At 38.9% G+C, this 21,655-nt stretch overlaps 1 protein-coding gene across 1 annotated transcript in view; it reads right to left on the bottom strand.

Moving 5' to 3' along the window:
- Positions 1-15,845, bottom strand: part of STXBP3 (syntaxin binding protein 3) — a 53,002-nt gene extending 37,157 nt beyond the window's left edge. The window contains exons 1-4 of the mRNA XM_074188316.1: positions 15,725-15,845; positions 8,131-8,180; positions 7,582-7,663; positions 2,420-2,496 (exon numbers count right to left, since the gene is read on the bottom strand). Of these exons, the coding sequence (XP_074044417.1) occupies positions 2,420-2,496; positions 7,582-7,663; positions 8,131-8,180; positions 15,725-15,773 (258 nt within the window). The 5' untranslated portion in view covers positions 15,774-15,845. The remainder of the gene's footprint in view (positions 1-2,419; positions 2,497-7,581; positions 7,664-8,130; positions 8,181-15,724) is intronic.
- Positions 15,846-21,655: the final 5,810 nt, after the last annotated feature.

Genomic DNA, 21,655 nt, shown 5'->3' with positions numbered 1-21,655 from the left:
TCAGCATATTAGCCCATCACTAACCAGGACTGTTGCAACCCTAGAGATTTGTTTAATAAAGCATCCTTGAGGGCTTTTATTATATCAAAAAGATATTTAATAAATGTTACTGCAGCAGCCCCTACTAAAGTCATCAACTACTCTAAAAAACAAACAAGTGATTGGAGTGAAAATAAGTAGATGCTGCAGGACTGCGATCAACCAAGTAAACCCAAAGGTAATTAGAAAATATTTACTTTGAAAACCAAAAATAAAAGCTAGCAAATATCACTTAGCAATGTGCGCGCACACACACACACACACACACACACGAATGATTCTGTATATGTAAATCTCATCTTCTTACAATTACCAGCAGAATTAAGCCTACCTGCTCATTTCTTTTGCCCATAAGCTAACCTCTGCTTGAGCTAGAAGGGAAGTGAAATTAAGCATGAGGCTCTAGCTCACAATTTAGGTAGGAAAGAGTAAAGGAAGCTATAAAAAGCACAAAGTTGTTGTTCAAGGGGAAGAGGCACTTGATACTTTATTTGCTTTTAAAGTAGCAAATGAAATTCAAGATCAAGTTCAAAGCACATCAATGTAGCAGATCAAAAAAGTCAAAGATTCACACAAATACTTCAGGTCACACTGAAGGCATAGATTCCTTAGTTAAATTTCTATGCAGAGAAATTACTGCATAGAAAGTTATAAAAAAAGAAATTACTAAATTACTAAAATTCTTTTTTAATATACTAATAAATTTGACTTTCATTTAAGAGGTAAAACTTATAAATAGGGAAACGTCAACTAAAAAAACAATCTCTGCAGCTCAGTAAAAATGTAACTTTTGTGATACACACAAAATCATACCAGAGAATCTTAAGAGTTGGAAGACTCCCCATTTTGCTCTCTTGTGACTCCAGGACTAAGTACAAAGTCCTCTGCTTGTCATTCAGGGTTCTTTACAATCTGGTCCCTTCCCCTGCACCTACTAGCAGACTTGTTTCACCTCCCTCTCAGAATGACTGGATTCCTTCAGTCAGTCAGTCAACAAGCACTTAATAGGAGCAACGTGAGACACCAGGCGAAGATCTCCAGAAGCTCCCATTCTGATGGGAGAGACGAGTGCATATAATTATGTGTATACAAGATACAGAGGGAGAGTATGTGAGGTCATCTTAGAAGGAAGGCACTAGTCCTGTGGGGGGAGGGAGGTGCTAGGAAAGGCCTCTTCTGGAAGGCCAACATCAAGCAGAATCTTGAAGGAGACAGTAGCTGAGACATTAGAGATACAACAAGAAGCCCAGGGGAGTGAACTAAGAGAACACAGAATGGAGACAGTATAAAAAGATGATGAAAGTAGAAAGGGGCGTTTTGAATTTCATCCTAGAAAGAAAAGAGCTTCTAGAGTTGACTGAGGTGAGTGAGGGTAAGGTGGTAAGTCTAGAACTTCAGGAGAGTCACTCTGGCAGCTAATGGAAGATGGGGCAATGAGATCCACCAGTGGGCTATTTTAAAAGTCTTTGTATGTGATAAAGACAGGCTACAGCAGGAGGGCAGCAGTATAAGGAGAGAAAAGGGACATATTAGAGAAGGTATGAAAGCAGAAATGACAAGACGATGACATATTGAATATTTGGGTAAATATAAGTAAAAGGACCAAAGTGACACTGAGGTTGACAACCTAGGTGATCAGGAGGACAGATGTACCCTCAACAGGAATAGGAAATAGAGCAAGATAAAAAGTATTTGTAAAGATACTGAGTTTTGTTTAGGACATGCTGAGTGTGAGATGCCAAGGAATGCCTAAAAGGCAGTTGAAGGTGTGTGAGACTAGGCTGGATACACAAATCTGGGAATCATCTGTATGATCAGGAGAACTGAATCCCTGAGAGCTGAGATCACCAAGTGAGATTAGGATAGAAGAACACTTACATCAGGTCCCCCAAAATCCAGTATCAACACTATTTACTGTTGGGAGGTCTTTACTTGTTCCTTTAGCTACTGAGACTTTCCTTCTAAGATTACCCACCTTCCATTATTATTTAATATGTATCTTGTACATACCCAATTATATACTTTCCATCTCCCCCATTACAATGTGAGCTCCTTCAAGGCAGGGACTGTTTTTGTCTCTCTTTGTATCCCTAGTACCTAGTACGATAGTGTCTGACTCATAGTAATAATTGTTGACTGATTTTTGGAAATTATCTAACATATCTAAAACTATAAGTCACTCTATGACAACCCCAGCAAATGGTCATCCAGCATATGTTTGAAAACAAAAATTTAAAACTAGTTAAGAGATTCATTATAAGATTCATGTAGTAAATACTTTCAATAGGATCTGAATCAAGGTCTTCCTCACTCTAAGTTTATTATTCTAGCTGAGAAAAAATATATAAAAGTTAATTTCTGAAAAATTCAAAACACTAACCTTTGTTGTTGGAGTGATAAAATAAAGTGCTTTCATTTGTCTGACAGGTTCGCGATTCTTATAAATATTTTCCACAACTAGTAAAAAAGAAGAGAAATTTTCTATATATATACACATATGTTTACATTCTTAAAATCCTAGGAAAATAAGCCTCAAAAGTGCTTATCTTAAGATAAAATTAGCATTTAGGATATAGTATGTTCAACATTTACATAACTCCCTTCAAAATAGATTACCTCATTTGATAAATGAGATGATAGGTCTTGAAAATGCAGTGAACATAACCAATGAACATTGGTAGTAGCATTATTCATTCAATAACCCTTAGATAAGGCTGCCTCTTCATTATGAAGTAAAGTCAAGTAGCAAGACAATGGCTCTACAACCTAAAATAGCTAAGCATACATATACTGAATGGTTGCACAAATACTTAAATAGTCATAGTGAAATGGGAAGTATGGGAAAGTGAAAGAAGGTGAAAGAACAATGGGAGAAAAAGACGTTAAATGATATAATTTTAAACAAAAACAGCTTTACAATTACATTTAATAAAGCTATCTAATGATTATGCATGAGTATCATTTCTCAGAACTTTACTTTTATGCCATTAAATAGCTTAATACTTTAAAAATAGGAAATAGAGCAAGAAAAAAAGAATTTGGAAAGAAAGATACTGAGGTTGTTTTATTTAGGACATAGTGAGTGTGAAATACCAAGGAATGCCTAAAAGGCAGTTGAAAGTGTGTAAGACTGGGCTGGATAAACAAATCTATTTCTTTTCAAAACCATGTTAACTTTTAGATTAAATTATTTTGCTTTCAAATCTGTATTGAAAAAGTCCACAACTTACAAATATGTTATTGGCAAAAAGCCTGGAAACCTTAGTCATAATTAAACATTTAATCAGGCTGACAAGCAAGGAAGGTTATTGTTTGACTTCTCTTTTAAATATGGATATCCGCTTCCCCTCTCTTCTCCCTACCAAGTCTGGATAAGCAAAATACTGAAGAAATCTGTGGTTTAGCTCAGAAATCTGTGGTTTAGCTCAGGTCCAACCTCTTTAACACTGTAGAAAAAGTTTTATTATTAGATAAAGAGATAAGATTTTCAAATTGAACTGATAATTTAATTTGTTATTTATTCCTGATTATTTAGTCACAAGATCAGATTTAAATTTGATTTATTTATTTTAAAGAGCCCATGAGATGTTATTATTTCAGTTTCATTATTGTATGTTTAAAGTATTTTTCTTTCTGTCTTATTGCTATACTCTCCTATGTGGGAAATGGGGTTAGAAAATCATTGTGAAAAGTAGTGATGAATATTAGAAAACATGGAATTACTTGAAATATGTTTTAGTTTATTAGTGACAGGGAGTAGACATTTTACATTTACTATGTAGAATGGTTATTTGATTTATAAATATATGTAACAACATAAGGAACGAGCCATTTTTTTTTTTTAGGTTTTTGCAAGGCAAATGGGGTTAAGTGGCTTGCCCAAGGCTACACAACTAGGTAATTATTAAGTGTCTGAGACCAGATTTGAACCCAGGTACTCATGACTCCAGGGCCCATGCTTTATCCACTGCACCACCTAGCCTCCCCAACAAGTCATTTTCTAAGGTAAGATTATGACCCTATTTTAAAATTCTGATAAACGGCTGGGATAATAGAATTGGAAATAGACAGGGCAGATATTATTATCCCTAACAGTAAACAGGCTTATAGAGGATAAATGACTTAAGTCACATGACTTTTAAGTGACAGAACTGAGACTAGAAAGCAGGTTTTTGAATTTTAGTTTATTGCTCTGATATTCATAGTTATGAGCTAAAAAATTAGCTTAAGAATTCACTTATAAATGAATAACTAATATTAGAGATTTTTAAATCAAAAAGAAACTATCTGCTATTAACATGATTGCATATTAAGGAAATCATGATAATAGTATTGAAAATAATAACATTAGCCTTCATAGGAAGATCACATATAATCTCTCTGGAAATGATATAGACTACTTCAATAGGATTCCAAGAGGAGTTTAATGACAAAAGTAGGATTATGATTACTTCACTGAGATAAGAGATTTGAAGAGAACTAAATATTACATTTAAAACAATATGTATAGGTGACCACAAGTTACTAATCTTTATTTTCACCAAGAACAAGAGGTAAAAAACTTCAAATAAAACAGGAAAAGGGTCTCAGCTGGGGATATTGTACCTAATAATGAGGTCTATTAGATATTCCAATTTTTCAAGAAAGACAACATAAGTTAGGAAATTGTATAAGTGCAGTTTTGGTTGAATTAAGTAGATGGCATGAAGCCTTGTAATTTTTTGATGACTATCTTTTATATTTGCTATTTGCTATACAAATGGCTTGATCTATCACATACCAAATATATTCTTTTAGTAAGACATATATAAAAAATAAATTTTCTCCATTTCCAAGATCCAGGAAAAGATGCATTTATAAAATTAACACCAACATTTGCTCATATATAATAAGTATTTTTAGAAGATACAAAAATATTTCTGGATCATCAATGAATTGCAATCTGCTTCAAAAGAGTTAGTGCTTTCATTAATTATAAGACATATCATCCCCCAAAGCAATGACAGAATCCAAGTAAGATGAAATTCAACAGAAATAAATGTAAAGTCTTACCACTTAATATTCTACCCTCTCAAAAAACTAAAATAAAAATAAACAACTCAGCTACACAAAGATAAGATGGGGAAAGAATGACATGTTTGTTCAAACACATCTGACTCCAAGTGACTCCCTTCTGAGGTTTTTCAAGACAAAGATAGTAGCTTTATTTTATAGATGAGACTGAGGCAAACAGGATTAAGTAACTTGTCCAGAAACACACAACTACTAATTGTTGGAGGTCAAATTTGAACTCAAGATTGAGTCTTTCTGACTGCAGGCCCAGCCCTTTATCTATTGTAAGGGAAACTAGATTGTGCGGTGGATAGAGCACTGGCCTTGAAGTCAGGACAGGAGTTCAAATCCAGCCTCAGACATTTACTAGCTGTGTGACCTTGGGCAACTCATTTAATCCTGACTGCCTTGCAGCCAGGGCCATCTCCATTCATCCTGCTTCATATTTGGTCACTTGAACCCAGATGGTTCTGGAGGAGAAAGTGAGGCTGGTAACTTAGCACAGGGCCCCCCCTGCCCAATTCAATTCATGTGCTTGTCATAGCATTATTTCCCTGATGTCATGGTCTTCTTCAGGAATGAAGCACAAGGGGCGGCTAGGTGCTGCAGTGGATAGAGCACCGGCCCTGGTATCAGGAGTACCTGAGTTCAAACCCGGCCTAGGACACTTAATAATTACCTAGCTGTGTGGCCTTGGGCAAGCCATTTAACCCCATTTGCCTTGCAAAAACTAAAAAATTAAATTAAAAATGAAGCACAAACATTATTATTATTTATCCATTGTGCCAGCTAGCTACTGCAAGGTAGTAATTACACTGAGAAAAGATCTGGGGGTTTTAATGGGCTCCAAGCTCAAAATGAGTCAACAGTATGATGTTGCAGTATTAAAAAGCTAATGTAGTCTTAGGCTAAATGAAGCTAGTAGGAAAAGGGAGATAATAGTGCCAAGTCTATCATCAGTCTTCATCTGGAGTATTATATTATAATATATTATATTATATTATATTATAGTTTTGCCACTGTTAAAAAAAAAAAGACAATGATAAACTAGAATGTGTCCAGAGGAGGGCAACCAAGCTAGTAAAAGGACTTCAATCCATGTCATATGAGAATTGGTTGAGCAAACTGGGAATAGCTAGCCTGGGGAAGAGAAGACTTTCAAGTATCTACAGGCCTTTCATGCTGAAGGACTAGCCTTGTTCTGTTAGGGCATGAAAAAAATGGAAGCAGTGCGGGGAACTTTCAGAGAAGCAGATTCTTTGAAAAGCTTCTTACCAATTACAGTTGTCCAAAAGAGGGATGGGACTATCTAGAAGTGGTAAGTTCTTCTTTGGAGGTCTTCAAATTGAATCATTTGTCAAATGTTATTATGAAGACTCTTTTTGTGTATGAGTTGGACTAAAAGCTGCTAAAGCCCATTCCAATTTTCAAATTCTGTATTTCTGAGATCCCGACAAGTTAATTAAAAAAAAAAGTTAGAACTATCTGTTATAGATTAACCTCTTGACCCTCTTCTTGCTCTATATTTTCAGCCACTTACTATCTCTATTCAGGTCTCTCAAACCTAAAACTAGTCCTAGTTCTTCTCTGAACTCCAAATCTGAAACTCCTATTGCCTGTTGAATATCTCTCTACCTGGATGCCTCATTATCATCTCAAACTCAATCTGTCTGAAATGGAATTAATCATCTTCTATCCTAAATACAATCTCCCTCCAAAATTCTATTTCTAATACATTCATCATCATCATCTTTGAAACTAAGTTCTTTTTACTACATAAGCTCCTACAATTAGGCTCTATCCTACCTTTTCAGATTTATTTCACATTATTCTCCACTATATGCTTTAAATTCTAAGCAAACTAAACTACTATGTATTTCCTCAATTTGACATTCCAATTTTTGCCCTCATGAATTAGCATGGTTTATTCTCCATGTTTGAAACATGCTCTTTTGCCATCACTATTTTTAAGAACCCTTACATTTTGTCTCTTTGATTAGAAGGCAGAGCCATAAACTCTAAGGAAACAGGACAGACATCTCCTCAAACATTTTTTTCTTTTTTCCACTGAGCTGTATTCATTTTCAACTTCTTTGGCTTCTCCACTATTCCCCCATACCAGGTTCGTTTAATAGTTAGTTCAGGTATATGTAAGGCCTTCCCAGAAGTCATCACCAACTGCCACCTCCTTCTTCAAATAACTTCCTATTATATTTACCTATGTGCATGTTGTAGCCTTTCTACCACAGTGCAAGCTCCTTGAGAGCAGACATGGTATAGTATATACATCACCACCCCTCCTACCCTTAATAAAGGATATCAATCTAACATCAATCTAATTATAGTTAACATGGTAAAAAAATGTCAATTCTTGGTGATTATCAATCTCATCAAAACCTTAAAATTTTCAACTTTTGTAGTAAGACCCAGAAACCTCTCACATGTCTCCAAATAATCAAAGTAGACATCAATAATATTAGTGACACTCACCAGTTATACCCTCTGCTAGAAGATCTGTCATTTTGCAGCAAGATGCCAAAAGCTTAGTGGTAAATTCATCTAAAAGCATTATCTAAAAATAAAAGTAAATTAAAATTAAACAATTCATGACTACTAATGGTAATAAGGACCATATATTTTCCATTAACTTATTAATCAATGAAATCCACCCAAACTTAAAAGCAAATCTTCTATGAAACGTGACAGAAAATTTCAATCTGAACTGAACATTTAGTCATTTATGTAGCCCTGAAAACTAGCTTTCTCTATTTGTCTCTGTGAAACCTAAAATAATTTATGTTTTTCCTATTCTATGATCCAAGATGTTTTAAAAACAGCATGGTTTTTATTTCCTTACATTTTACATGTAAAAACCACAACACTTTGTATATAACATGCACTTGATACTTTTTCATTCATTCAAACATGCATTTTTGCTTATGTTTGACTCAAAACCCATTAAAAATGTAAGTTCCAGTTGCAGACTATATTGAAGCATGTAATGAACATGTACTGAAGCAAAACTGAAGTAATTCCTACCTTCCATTCTCCTTCCTTCTTACAATCATCAAGTACTGTTGTTTTTATTTCTGAAAAAAAAAGACATATACATAAATTCAAGAAATATATATTTTAACAAAAAATGCCAAAATCACTTAAAAAATGGTTCTCACAATTTGGGAAATTGTTAGACAATATTTTAACAATGACTTTTTAAATGGACTACCGATTCATTTTATTCTCAGTTAAAACTTATAATCAGTTATTGTTGAAACATTAAAATAAAGGTATGTAACTAAGACTATAATTGTGAACTAATATAGAAAATACTACTGAAATTATTACCTAACTGTTCCAATTTCATTTAAATCTCAAGGAAAGAATATGTTTTATTCAATACAGATGGAAACAAAAAACAAAAAACTAATTCCAACAAGTCTAAACTATTATAAAAGTATATTCCAGTTATCCCACAGACAAAAATATCACTGGAGTTTTCAAGTGACATTAGCATTTTAAAATACACTGTAATATTTGAAATTCAAAAAGGCTACTGGGAAAAGGCTGGATGGGAGACTTGAGTTTTAATTACTTTGTAACAGACAGTGAGATATCTGATGCAGTTTCCCTATTTGTTAAATGACATTATCTATCTTTCGAATATTTCCCAAGATTTTTGCGAGGAACAAATAAGATCATATATAGGAAAACACTTAACAATCTCTTGTTATGTATTGGCATCTCTTCTTTTTTTTTAATTTCACTCAAATCTTTATTATGGCTAAAACTTCGGTTTAAAAAATTATGATTGCCAGGTTTCCAATGGTAATGATTTACTTTAGCCTAATTTCAAGGCCTTAGATAGAAGTCAGGTAGTCTTGGAAAAGAATGTCAAGGTATAAATCTAAATAAATGACTAAGGACACACTTCTGTTAATCATTTATAGAGTAGGGGCAGCTAAGTGGCGCAGTGGATAGAGCACTGGCCCTGGAGTCAGGAGAACCTGAATTCAAATCCTGCCTCAGACACTTAATTTATCTAGCTGTGTGACCTTGGGAAAGTCGCTTAACCCCACTGCCTTGCCAAAAAAAAATTATTTATAAGGTTGAAGTAGGTTTGCAATTAAGCAAACAATCAACTGCATAGAGAATGGAAAAGATTAAGGTCCAGAGTAGGCAATATATAAGAATGAAACCCAATTTTAATTTTTCAAGAACTGCCTAAATTCATGGCACCTTTATCTGATTATAGATGACATATCTTTAAATGGAATATTATATATATAGGAATACACAGAGGAAGGAATGAGAATTAATAGATGGCAATAAGATCCCTATAAGGGGCTGGAGGAAACATTCAGGGAGATCTACAGTAGAAAGGATCTGCTTCTCTTATCCTACAGCATAGGAGGAACCTGGAGTGCAAGACTCATCTTGTTATGGTAGTTGTTGGGAAAGCTGTTGCAACTGTTTCTGCTGCTACTATGGAGACTAGCAATATTTAAATAAAAATAAGTAGTAATAAGGGTACAGAAGTACAGACCACACCTAGGTTTTATGAAAGCTAGATTTAGAAGACAAGTACAGCCTGTGTCCAGATGAATATGTCCCATATCTCTTATTGTTTGACATGTGGGGTTGGGCCTAGGATGAACAGGGCTGCACAGGATGAGTGGGTGAAGGTCTGTATAGCTGAAGGAAGCTCCCAAATGGATGTGAACATGATTTAAGTACGATATACAGACAGATCCATCCAGTATAATTTCCTGTACAGGCAACAATAAGTAGAGATATATTTTATATTTTTTGTCCTATAAAAGAAAGCTTAGGAATTTTTGTGTTAATGTCACTGCTTTCTACTACTAGTCTGCACATCATATAATGCCACTCACACTCCAATAGTTCTAAAACAAATTTTAAAAATTCTATCGAGGGGCAGCTAGGTGGTGCAGTGGGTAGAGCACTGGCCCTGGAGTCAGGAGCATCTGAGTTCAAATCTGGCCTCAGAAACTTAATAATTACCTAGCTGTGTGGCCTTGGGCAAGCCACTTAACCTCATTTGCCTTGCAAAAACCTAAAAAAAAAATTCTATTGATCAGCAACACTCTAGACAAAGGCGCTTTTGCTGGTCCTTATGAGAAATACTTTTCCTCATCAAGAGTTCACTATTTCTTATGCCATAGTTTTAAAACCAAATCCCATTCTTTAATATTATCTACTTAGCCAGCTATTTACTTCCCATATCTTCCTTTCTTTTTTCAAGACTCAACCTTCAACTAAAAAAGCAATGAAAACATCACTGATGTGTTTTTTCCTTTGTCTTATCTAGAAAAATTCAATTGTTCTATGAAATCAATCAAACAACTATCACTCTATGAATTCTGTTGCTAAAAAGCAAATCCTGTATGTTAAAACAAGCGGATTTTAATAGGCTAAAGTTTCTCAAGGATGTAATGCTTTGAAAAGAAATTATCTAAATGGGTGAGCAGTATATGTTACTGAAATGCCTACACTATTATATATAAATGTTGAAATAGTTTTATACCTCTGTATTTTCTTTAATATCTTTCCAAGTTTCAAATATCCTTCTTTTAAAGCCACCTAAAGGTTAAAAACAGTCTTCTAGAGATCTACAATGATCTCTTCTGAGTTGTTCTATTATAATACAACAATAAAGGAAAGGAAGAGAATGAACATTTACATTTACGTAGTGCCCACCATGTGGGCACACAGGCACTGTCCTATGGGTTTGACAAACTTTCTCATATGATCCTCATAACAACCCTGAGGGGAGGAAGGTACTATTATTATCCCCATTTGACAGAGGAGGAAACTGAGGGAAACAGGGTAAGAAAAGTATCAATATGGTGAGCCCTTTGAAGCAGGGGCCACCTGGTAGCCTAACTAAGGAGGAGGCCCAGGCCAGGTAGGATATAGAGGTCAAAGTACCAATGTGGATCAGGAATCCCATGGGCTGAATTAGCCTTGTGGGAAACCCCTAAATTTCCAACCTGGATAAGACAGAGAAACTTGGTCTTTTTTTTTAAATTTTTTTCTAATTTTATTTATTTAAGGCAATAGGATTAAGTGACTAGCCCAAGGTCACATAGCTAGGTAATTATGTGTCTGAGGCCACATTTGAACTCAGGTCCATCCTGACTCCAGGGCCAGTGTTCTATCTACTAGCTGCCCCAAAACCTGCTCTTTTGAAAAAAAATCTTAATATGCTAGTTCTATGTTAGAGTTATGATGGGTTACTTTTTTTTTATTAAGCCTCAATCCTTTTTTTTTAGATTTTTTTTTTTGCAAGGCAAATGGGGTTAAGTGGCTTGCCCAAGGCCACACAGCTAGGTCATTATTAAGTGTCTGAGACTGGATTTGAACCCAGGTACTCCTGACTCCAAGGCTGGTGCTTTATCCACTATGCCACCTAGCCACCCCTATTAAGCCTCAATCTTGAAAGAGATTTCACTACCATGGCATTATGAGAAAGAATACAGGACTTCAAGTCAAAGGACTTGTATTAAAATTCTGGCTATGTTTCTTACCCATGCAACTGCCTGGGCAAGGCCCTTCCCTTCTCTGGGCCTTAGTTTCTTCATCTATAAAATTAAGAATTTGGACTAGATGACTTCTGAGTTCTCTTCCAAATTCTAAAACCATACCCTACTCCAACCTCCATTTTAACAAGAAATGCTCTGAAATGGTCATGTTGTCAATGCTTAATCAAGTCTAGTGAGAAGGCCCTGCCTAGGAAGACAACCTTCAATCAATGGAGGGCTCTTCTCTCCTTCAGATTAAATATCACAAGTTTCTTCACCAGATCATTATATGGAAAGATCTCCAATCCCTTGGTAATCCTTAACTGCCCAATTTGGGTAGTTCTTCATCAATGCCCTTTCAAAAATGTGGGTACCTTAGAGAGCTTCACTGAATAGTCTAGATGTGTTCCGACCAAGGCAGAAGACAGGGATCATCAGTTGCTTAAACTTAGACATTACCCCCTTCTTCCTGTAAGTTGGTAGCTTTTTCATTTTTCTTCATCCTAGTGATTCACTGATAATAATTATAGCTAGCAATCCCAGAACCCCTTAAAGCTTGCCAATTATTGTACGCATTGTACACATGCACACCTCTTCTTTGAGTTTCACAACCCTAGGCTATAATTATCCCAATTTTATAGATGAGAAAAGTGAGCCCTGAGAGGCATTAGTCAGTCATGTGGCTCCTATAGGATTTGAACTCTTGTCATCCTGACTGTCCACCTCACAGATGCTATGATCCATGAAAACCCTCAGATCTTTTTTATTAGTTATGTGGTAATCTTACAGCATGATATTTTTAATCCAAGTATAACATTTATATCTATTAAATTTCCTTCTATTAGCTCTGGCTCAATGATCCAGTTTGTTGAGATCTTTTTGAATCCAGTTATTAAAAATGACAGCTCTCCCTATCTATGATCAAATGAAATATTTGGCAAGTGCTCAGCAGTGAGCAGTACAAAATAGGCACTTAATGAATACTTGTTCCTTTCTCTTCCCCCTTGTATCTAGCTTTTTGTCACCTACAATTTGAGCAGACTTTATCCAAATGAATGGTTAATATCAAAAAGAAAAGTTAATTCCACAAATGTAAATACCATGCTAATAAGGAATCAATGTCACTCAGAACACTTTATTTTTTAAATATAGTTATAAATTAACAATTACATTGTTGGCAAATAACTAATCAATCACATATCTTTGGGACCTTATGATGAAAATGCCATTTATTCATGTCCTGACAGAGCAATAATGAACTCAGGCTGCAAAGTGATACACACATTTTTTTGGACAGCAGAAATGTGGGAATTAGCTTGACCATGCATATTTATTACAAATTTTTTTTCCCCAGTGGGAGTGGGGTAGTAGGAAAGAGAAAAAAAAGGGTTTTTTGTTAATTAAAAGAATTAAATCAAAATAAAGTACAGCATAGCTAGGTAGAATTTTTTAAAAAATATATACCAAAAACAGAGGCGGTTAGGTGGCGCAGTGGATAGAGCACTGGCCCTGGAGTCAGGAGTACCCGGGTTCAATTCTGGTCTCAGACACTTAATAATTACCTAGCTGTGTGGCCTTGGGCAAGCCTTGCAAAATGCTAAAAAAAAAAAAAAAATTATATATAACAGCATATATTATGCACTAGTTTCCCACAGTGATGGCTTAAAAAAATTAGTATCTATGAAAAATTGGATGATTTGCTTCCATCAGTGACTATAAAAAGAACTTTATTTTCCTTATCTGTAAAATAAAGAGGTAGAAATAGGGATCTGCTAGAAAGTTCTAAATATCTGTAACCCATGCCCCATGAATCACCAGATTAACTCCACCATTTAAGAATTTTTTATTGATTTATGAGTATGGTATTAAGGAAGATATAGATAACAATTAAAAAAAACAGAATGGGCACTTTCTAACTAATTCACCTTTACTATATATAGGATCATTATGTAGAAACACAGAAATATGGTCAAAACAGAATCCTTCCAATTACAGGCAATTTCAGGAAAGAAAATCAGCAAAGGCTTCCTGCTGAAATCACCATTTTGGCTGAGCCTTGAAGGAAGCCAGGGAAATTAAAGGGCAGAGACTAGGAAGACTTCCACATGTGGGGAAGCAGTCAGTGCAAAGGCATAGGAAGGAATGAGACATTTAGGGTCATGTTCAAGGAGTAGCAAGTAGGCCAGTGTAGAGACAGTAGAAAACATAGACTACAATTCAAAAGAAAAGATAAAACGGACCTAACTGTGAGAGGCTTCAAATAAACTTTCTTTTTTCAGTAGATTAGTTTTAAAATCTGATCCTTGTGGTATTGGAGAGCCCTGTACTGATTAGTGTTAAAGCACCTTCAAGATCATTTTGGGGAACTGAGTAGAAAACCAAGTGGAATGGGGAGGTCTGAGGCAGTTAGAAAGCTACTGCAATAGTCCAGACAAGAGTCGATAAACCTACAGTAAGGTGGTAACCAACAGAGAGAAAGGGACATAAGCAGAGAGAAATGACAAGATTTGACAATAGGTTAAATGTGTGGGATGAGTGAGGAGTCAAGGGTGACAATGAGTATTTGGGAGCCTGGGTGATGTCAAGTGTCCTCAAGATTAACAGGGGAATCAAGAATTTCTCTCATGTCCATCCCCTTCTCTCCACTCTCACAGTCACACTTCTAATTCAGGTCCTCCTCTCCTCCTCTCACCACTCCAAAAGCCTTCTGCTTTGTCCCCCCCTTCTCCAATCCACCCTCCACTTTGCTGCCAAGATAGTTTTCCTAAAGTGTATGTCTGACCATTACCCCCTTCTTGATAAGCCCCTGTATTCCGTAATGTTCCGGTGTGTGTGTGTGTGTGTGTGTGTGTGTGTAGAAACATTCTACTGTCTGGCATTTAAAATTTTTCATACTCTGGTCTCTAACTTTGCATTCTTCTTACAGGTACTTAATTAACCTGCATGTTGTCTCTGCCAACTCATGAGGACAAGATCTGCGCTTGCCTTTCTTAGGATCCCTGAGCCTGGGACACAATAAAGGTTTAATCAATGCTTAAAGCCTGACCATACAGCACTAAATCTTCGATTTCTCCCCTCTACTGGATGTTTTTCTGCTGCCTTCAAACAAGCTGCTTTTCCAAACCTCAAAAATCCGTCACTCTTGTGAGGGATGTGTGTCTTGTCTGACATCTCTGCACTCCTTTCCGGCTTGAGAAGGGCCATCTGCTATGGGTTCCTCCACTTCTTTTTCTGAGTCTCTTTTTACTTTTTTAATTGTTTTCTGAATTTTACAATCCCCCCCATCTTGCTTCCCACCCAAGGCAGTTTGAGTCTCTCTCTTTTTTAAGGTTTTGCCAGGCAATGGGTTAAGTGGCTTGCCCAAGACCACACAGGCAACTGTTAATGTGTCTGAGGCCCTGGAGCCAGGAGTGCCCGAGTTCAAATCCGGCCTCAGACACTTAATCATTGCCTAGCTGTGTGGCCTTGGGCAAGCCGCTTAACCCCCCACTGCCTTTGCCTTGGAAAAAACCTAAAAATAATCATAATAATAACAATAACAATAATAACTTTTAGCTGACAGGGTTCCTGAGCCCCAGCGGGGTTTCACCTGCGCGGCTCTCCTGGGGCGCACAGCGGGCACTCCCCCCGGCTCTGCCCGTCCCTGCACCGCGCCGCCCCGGGGCCCCCAAGTCTCGGGTGCTCCTCGCTGCCGGGGCTCCTGCAGGCTCGGGGGGCCCTCGGGCCCCTCCCCCGCCCCCACCCCCGTCGGCGCGGGGGGAGGGGCGGGCGAGTGTAGGCGCGTGTGCGCGCGCACCCGCCCGGATCCCGGCCCACGGGGAGGCCCCGCCTCCAGCTCGCGCCCCGCGGGGGAGGAGGGGCCCGACGGGCGCGGCCGAGGCGGGGCGGGGCCTGCCGGGAGGGGGCGGGGCGGGGCGGGGCCGAGCTCCCGGGGGCCGCCCGGCGAGGGGGGGCCCGACGGGCGCGGCCGGGGCGGGGCCTGCCGGGAGGGGGAGGCGCGGGGGTCCGCGCTCCGCAGCCCCGGGGGCGCCCTCCCGCCCGCCCTCCCCGGCCGGCCCGGGACGCGGCCCCGGGGGCCCCGCGGCACTCACTCTGCCACACGACGCTCTTCAGCCCCCGCTCCTCCGCCGGCGGCGCCATCTTCCCCCGCCGCGGCCCGCGCCGCCGCCGCCGAGTCAGCTCCGGCCCGGGAAGGAGCGGCGAGCGGCCGGACGGACGGACTGCCGGGAAGGCCCCGCCCCCGGACGTGCTGCGCCAGGGGGCGGCCCCGGCTCAGGCCCGGCCCCCGCGGCAGCGCCCCCTCGTGGCGGCCCGCTGTCTGCCGGCTCCCTCCGGCCAGGCCCGGGACACTGGCCCCATGGGGCGCCCCGCCCGGAGCTCCGCGCCGGGGGGAGGAGGTGGGGGCCGGGCATGCGCCTCACAGACCAAGGGGCGGCCCCGCCGGCCCCCGCCCGCCGCCTGGTCTCTAGCCCGGCCCGATGCTCCCACACCCCTTCTGGGGGCTTCCTGGCAGAGCCACCGCCGAGGAGGAGGCGGGGGCCTTGCCCAGGGTCGCCCAGCTGGCAAGCTCAGTCTGACCCCGGACCCTCCGCCGCGCCCCCCGCTGCCATTAAGCACTCATTGGGGTCCACAGTCACAGAAGGGATTGGGCTGGGGAGCCCGCCTGCAAACACCCGCAACCCAACATTCAGGATAAAGGAAAGAAAATCAAAAAGGGAAGGCACCCATTTTAAAATAATCTTTATTACACAAGGAAATATGTCTCTGCTGAGACACCCTCCCCCGGCACAGCTGAGCCGTTCTTGGATTTTGTCTGCCCTTTGCTGGATCTGTGTTGAGTCCATTTGAAGTTTTCCATCTCCCTGCCCCTTGGCAGACCCTCCTGGCCCAAATTAGGACTCGAGGATTCTCCGAGAATCAGCCTAGCTTTGCTGTTTGCTTTTCTTTGTTCCAGGTTGTCTCATCAGTTTGGTTTCCACTCCCCCAGCCTATACTGAACCTATCCATAGAGTCCAAGCTGCTCCACGGGTCTTTCCGTTTTCATAGCTTTACACATGGGGAAATGGAGGTTCTCAGAAGGGAATGGCTTTTCACAGTCATCAAGGGAATAATGATGGAGACAGGATTTGAACCAAGGTCTTCTAAATCTAAAATGGATCTTTTCACTATGACAAATGCAGATGGATCGTGTTTCAAGGAGAAGCATTCCCTGGAGATGGGTGATAAGAGGGAGATGAGACTGATAACGACATTTTAAGCAATAAGATATTTTCCCCCTTCAGTTTAATGGTTCTTGTAACACAATTACAAGGGAGAGCATGACACAATGAGGAGATTGCTCAAGTTTAATTTCAACAGACCTGTATGTGACTTTTGAGTCTGACATCACTAGTTCCATGTTCTTAGCCATGTCCCTTCTCTCTCAGCCTCTTTCCCTATCTAGAAAATGAAGACTAGACTAAATCACCTCTAAAGACTCAAATCATACTTGTAAAGCTCTTCAGCGCAGTGCCCAGCAAGTAATAGGCACTTAATAAATTCTTGTTCCCTTCCCCTTTCCCTCTTCTATAGCTCCCCAAACCCTATGACTATATGACAGTCTAGGGAGTTTCTTCAAGGTAGGTCTGCCTTGGAACATCTTGGCTCTTCCAGTTTTGCCAGGTGACCAGAACTCTTGGATGTTGAGAATCTGCCTCAATCCTTCCCCACTTCATGCTCAGTGGTCAAGTTTGACCTCCTCGGAGTCTTTAGTTTCACCTTCTAATTCTGTCCTGAGTGCCGAGGTTTGGTTTCTTGGCCATCTTTGGCTCAGATGGGTCTTAATGATGCCCACAGAAGCAAAAGCTGTGTTTAGCCCAGATTCGAACCTCCAAAGCCTTCCTATCTCCTCCCCTTCAGTCATCCTTGTACTAGTTGGTTCTTTTTCTTTGGAGGGCTGACTTTATGCAATAGATGGTCCTCTACTTTGTAGGATCTTAGAGGCACCAAAAAATTACGTCCTTACAGATGGAATGAACAAAGAGTCTAAGAGTGAGAAGTCCTGAATTCAAATCCCCACTCTCCTTGTTATTTCCTGTGTGATGCTTTACAAATCACAATCTTTATCGGTCTCAATTTTTTAAAAAATGGAACTATTGAATGTTATTTCTAACATACCTTCTACCTCCAAATTCCTGTGATTCTACAACTCTAAATCTTATGATCCCACTTTCTTTGATTTGAAATTCTCAATTAGAAATTCACTGTCTTTTGATCCCCTCTTTAGCTTTTTGTCTCTATTAAAATGCAAATACCCTTGCTAAAAGAGTCTATCTGTCACTGTGGGAATAAACTGCTCAGCTCAGGTTCTTAGGCAGTTTTTTCGTTTTTTCTTTTTTTCTTTTTTTTAAAGAGAAGTGAGGCAGCTAGGTGGGGCAGCAAATAGAGAACTGGGCCAGAAGTCAGAAAATCCTCAGTTCAGAGGTGACTTTAGACTCTTACTAGTTCCATGACCCTGGATCAGTCACTTCATCTCTTTCTGCTTCCATTTCCTAAGTTTTAAAATAAGTATAATATTAGCATCCACCTCCTAGAGTTTTCCTTACTCCTCTACCTCCTCATTGATTAGAAGATATTTTGTATTTTCTTCTTCTTCCACAAAATAATGGAATTGCATGGAATCCCAAAGACCTTCTATCTTAACCCACAACTGAAGAGGAATTCTCTGAATACAACAGCTTCAGTCTTTTTTTTTTCCATCATCCTGTCCCCTGAGCAGACTCTGTGGGTCCTAAGATTCCACCAGGATTAGCCTTCACTTCAGATAATAAGCCCCACGTCCCAGCATGGTACTTTTTGTGGTGATAAAGAATTAGAAATTGAGTAGATGCCTGATATTTGGGGAATGGCTGAAAAAAACTGTGGTGTGTGAATCTAACGGAATACCATTGTTCTATTAGAATTGAGGAGCAGGTAGATTTCAGAAAAACCTGCAAAGACTTATATGAACTGATGCCGAGTGAAGTGAGTAGAACCCGAATACTGTACACAGTAACAGCCACATTGTGTGATGATCAACTATGATAGACATAGCTCTTCTCAGCAATACAATAATCAAAGACAATTGTTAAAGACTTGTTGTGGAAACTGCTATCCACATCCAGAGAAAGAACTATGGAATCTGAATGCAAATCAAAGCATACTATTTTCACTTTTTAATTTTTTTTTATTTCTTCTTTCTTGTGATTATCCCTTTTGTTCCGATTCTTCTTTCACAGAAAGACTAATATGGAAATTATGTACATAAATATATATATATATATTTATAAACATATATATATATACATATGTTTAAAGAGAAAGATCTATAAACTTGAGGTGCAAAATTTGAGTTTGAACCCAATGCTTTGGACCATGCCAAAGGATTGTAAAAAACCAACAACAATATGGAAATATGTTGAACATGATTGTGCATTCATAACCTCTGTCAGATTATTTGCTATGTTGGGAAGGGACCAATAGCAGATGGGCGGGGAGAGGGAAGGGAGGGATGGATGGAGAAAATTTTATAAAAATAAATGTTGAAAATTATCTCTACATGTAACTGAAAAAATAAACAATACTGACTAAAAAAAGAGTTGTTATAAGAAACTCCATTTTGTTCTATATCTGCTAGAGGAGTTTACTATGTGATATCTTATCAAAATGTCTCTCTTCTTCAATAATCTCAGAAAGCCTTAATAATTCAAAGATTGTCCCCTGTATCTCATCTTATAAAGCACCAGTAGATCCTCTACAAATGCTTGATGACTGACTGACAAAGATCAGATTTTCTTTGGTCTGGTATAAATGACTATATTCCCAATGATAACAACAACAAGAGCTAATATTTAAATCGCACCTCCTACACACCAGACACCATGTCACACTTTATAATTATTTTCTCATTTGATCCTCTCGACAGCCCTGGGAGGTAGATATTATTATCCTCATTTTACAGAGGAGAAAACCAAGGGAAACAAATTAAGTGACTTGCTCAGGGTCACAGAGCTACTTGAACTCAGGTCTTCCTGACTTCAGGACCAGTTTCCTAGGCCACTGTTCCACCTAGTTGACCCCCTGGACTTTTGTGACAACTTAGGCATCCTTTTTTTTGTTTTAATAAACTCCTTTCCTTGCCTGGGCCTACCTGCTCTTACCAAAATTACTTTGTAAAAAACACACATCTCTTTTGTTTCTCTCTCTGGGTCAACTTGCTAAGGGGGGGGGAGGATATATATCTATTTTTATATGCATAAGTGTGTGTGTATATATATATATACATATATACACACACACCTATATATACACATATACACAGGCATATATATGTACAGGATTGTATTTTTATGCATACATCTATATCATCTATGGAACTGTGAGATACACATGTCCATCTCCTACTGATAGTGTGTGTTTCACTCTTGAGTGAATAGGTATAATTGAGTGCCAGGTACAATTTACCTGTCTTGTATCCTGTGCTGGATGATTCAAGCAATGATCCTAAAAATGCTTGCAACAATTTATATTGGATAAAATGGAGATAATCTCAGAGAGAAATTATTAGCATTAAGAGGGAATTGGGGAAAAGTTTATTACAAAAGGTGGGTTTTTATCTAAGAAGGATATCAGAGGTGAACATGAAAGGGGATAGTGTCACTGGATCATAGAGTAAGAGGAAGGGAATAATATGTATGAAGAATTGAAAGATAGGAGGAAGGGCAAGGTTATATAGAGTTTCAAAGCTAAAGGATTTTATATTTGATGCTGAAGGTAATAGGAAATCACTAGAGTTTGTTGGGTAGGGGTGAATTGGATGGGCTTGAGGTGGAGATTGTCAGACTTATGGAAAACCAATTTTTTTTTGTTTTTTGCAAGGCAATGGGGTTTAGTGACTTGCCCAAGATCACACAAATAAGCAATTATTATTAAGTGTCTGAGGTCAAATTTGAACTCAGTTCCTCCTGACTCCAGGGCTGGTGCTCTATCCACTGAACTATCTAGCTGACCTGAAAATCATTTAGTAGAATGGAGGATGAACTGAAGTGGGAGTCACTTGAGACAGAAGATCAACCTGAAGACTATTGCAATAGTCCAAGCCAGAAGTGATATGGGCTCTCACCAAAGAGATGGAAGTGTCTGAGGAAAGATATCACAATAAAATGGACAAGATTTGGCTCCCTATGTGAGGAGGGGATGAGAAAGAATGAAGAGTTCTGAGGAAGATGCCTAGGTTTTGAGCCTGGGTCACTGAAAGATTGATGGTACTCTCAACAATATTGAAAATGTTTGGAAGGGGAGGGTTTTGAGGGAAGATAATGAATACAGTTTTTAATATGTTGAATTTTAATAATAATATTTATCCTTTGTTTTTAAAGAGGACCATGACAACAGGGAAGTGATACCATGACAAGCACATGAACTGGATTTGAGTGAGGGGTGCTGTGCCAAGTCACTTGCCTTCACTTTCTTCTCCAGAGTCATCTAGGTCCAGTGGCCAGATATGAATCAGGATAACTGGAGATGGCTCTGGATGCAAGGCAGTCAGGGTTAAGTGACTTGCCCAAGATCACACAACTAGTGAGTAACAAGCATCTGAGGCTGTATTCAAACTTCCATCATCCTGTCTCCAAGGCCAGTGCTCTAACCACAGTGCCACCAAAAAAATTGTTGAATTTTAAATATCTAAAGGACATCTACTTTGAAATATGTAATAGGCAGTTGGAGATGGGATATTGGAGGTCAAGAGATAAGTCTGGGTTGGATAAATAGATGAGAATCATAAGCGTAAGGATCATAGTTGAATCCCTGGGTGCTAATAGAATCCCCAACTAAGGTAAATAGAGGAAGAAGAGAAGAAGATCCAGGATATAGAGTCTTGAGAGACTGAATTTATAATGATTCTAATCAAATGAGATAGCTTTTGTCAGTCTTCTGGAATAGTGCCTGAAAAGTATAAAACAGTATTTGCTTTAAAAAAATCATTTATTCCCTTCCTCCTTATC

This window comes from Macrotis lagotis, chromosome 5 (assembly GCF_037893015.1).
Source record: "Macrotis lagotis isolate mMagLag1 chromosome 5, bilby.v1.9.chrom.fasta, whole genome shotgun sequence".
NCBI lineage: Eukaryota > Metazoa > Chordata > Mammalia > Peramelemorphia > Peramelidae > Macrotis > Macrotis lagotis.
The sequence above is the reverse complement of the archived record's forward strand: the minus strand, read 5'-3'. Positions and strand labels throughout refer to the sequence as shown.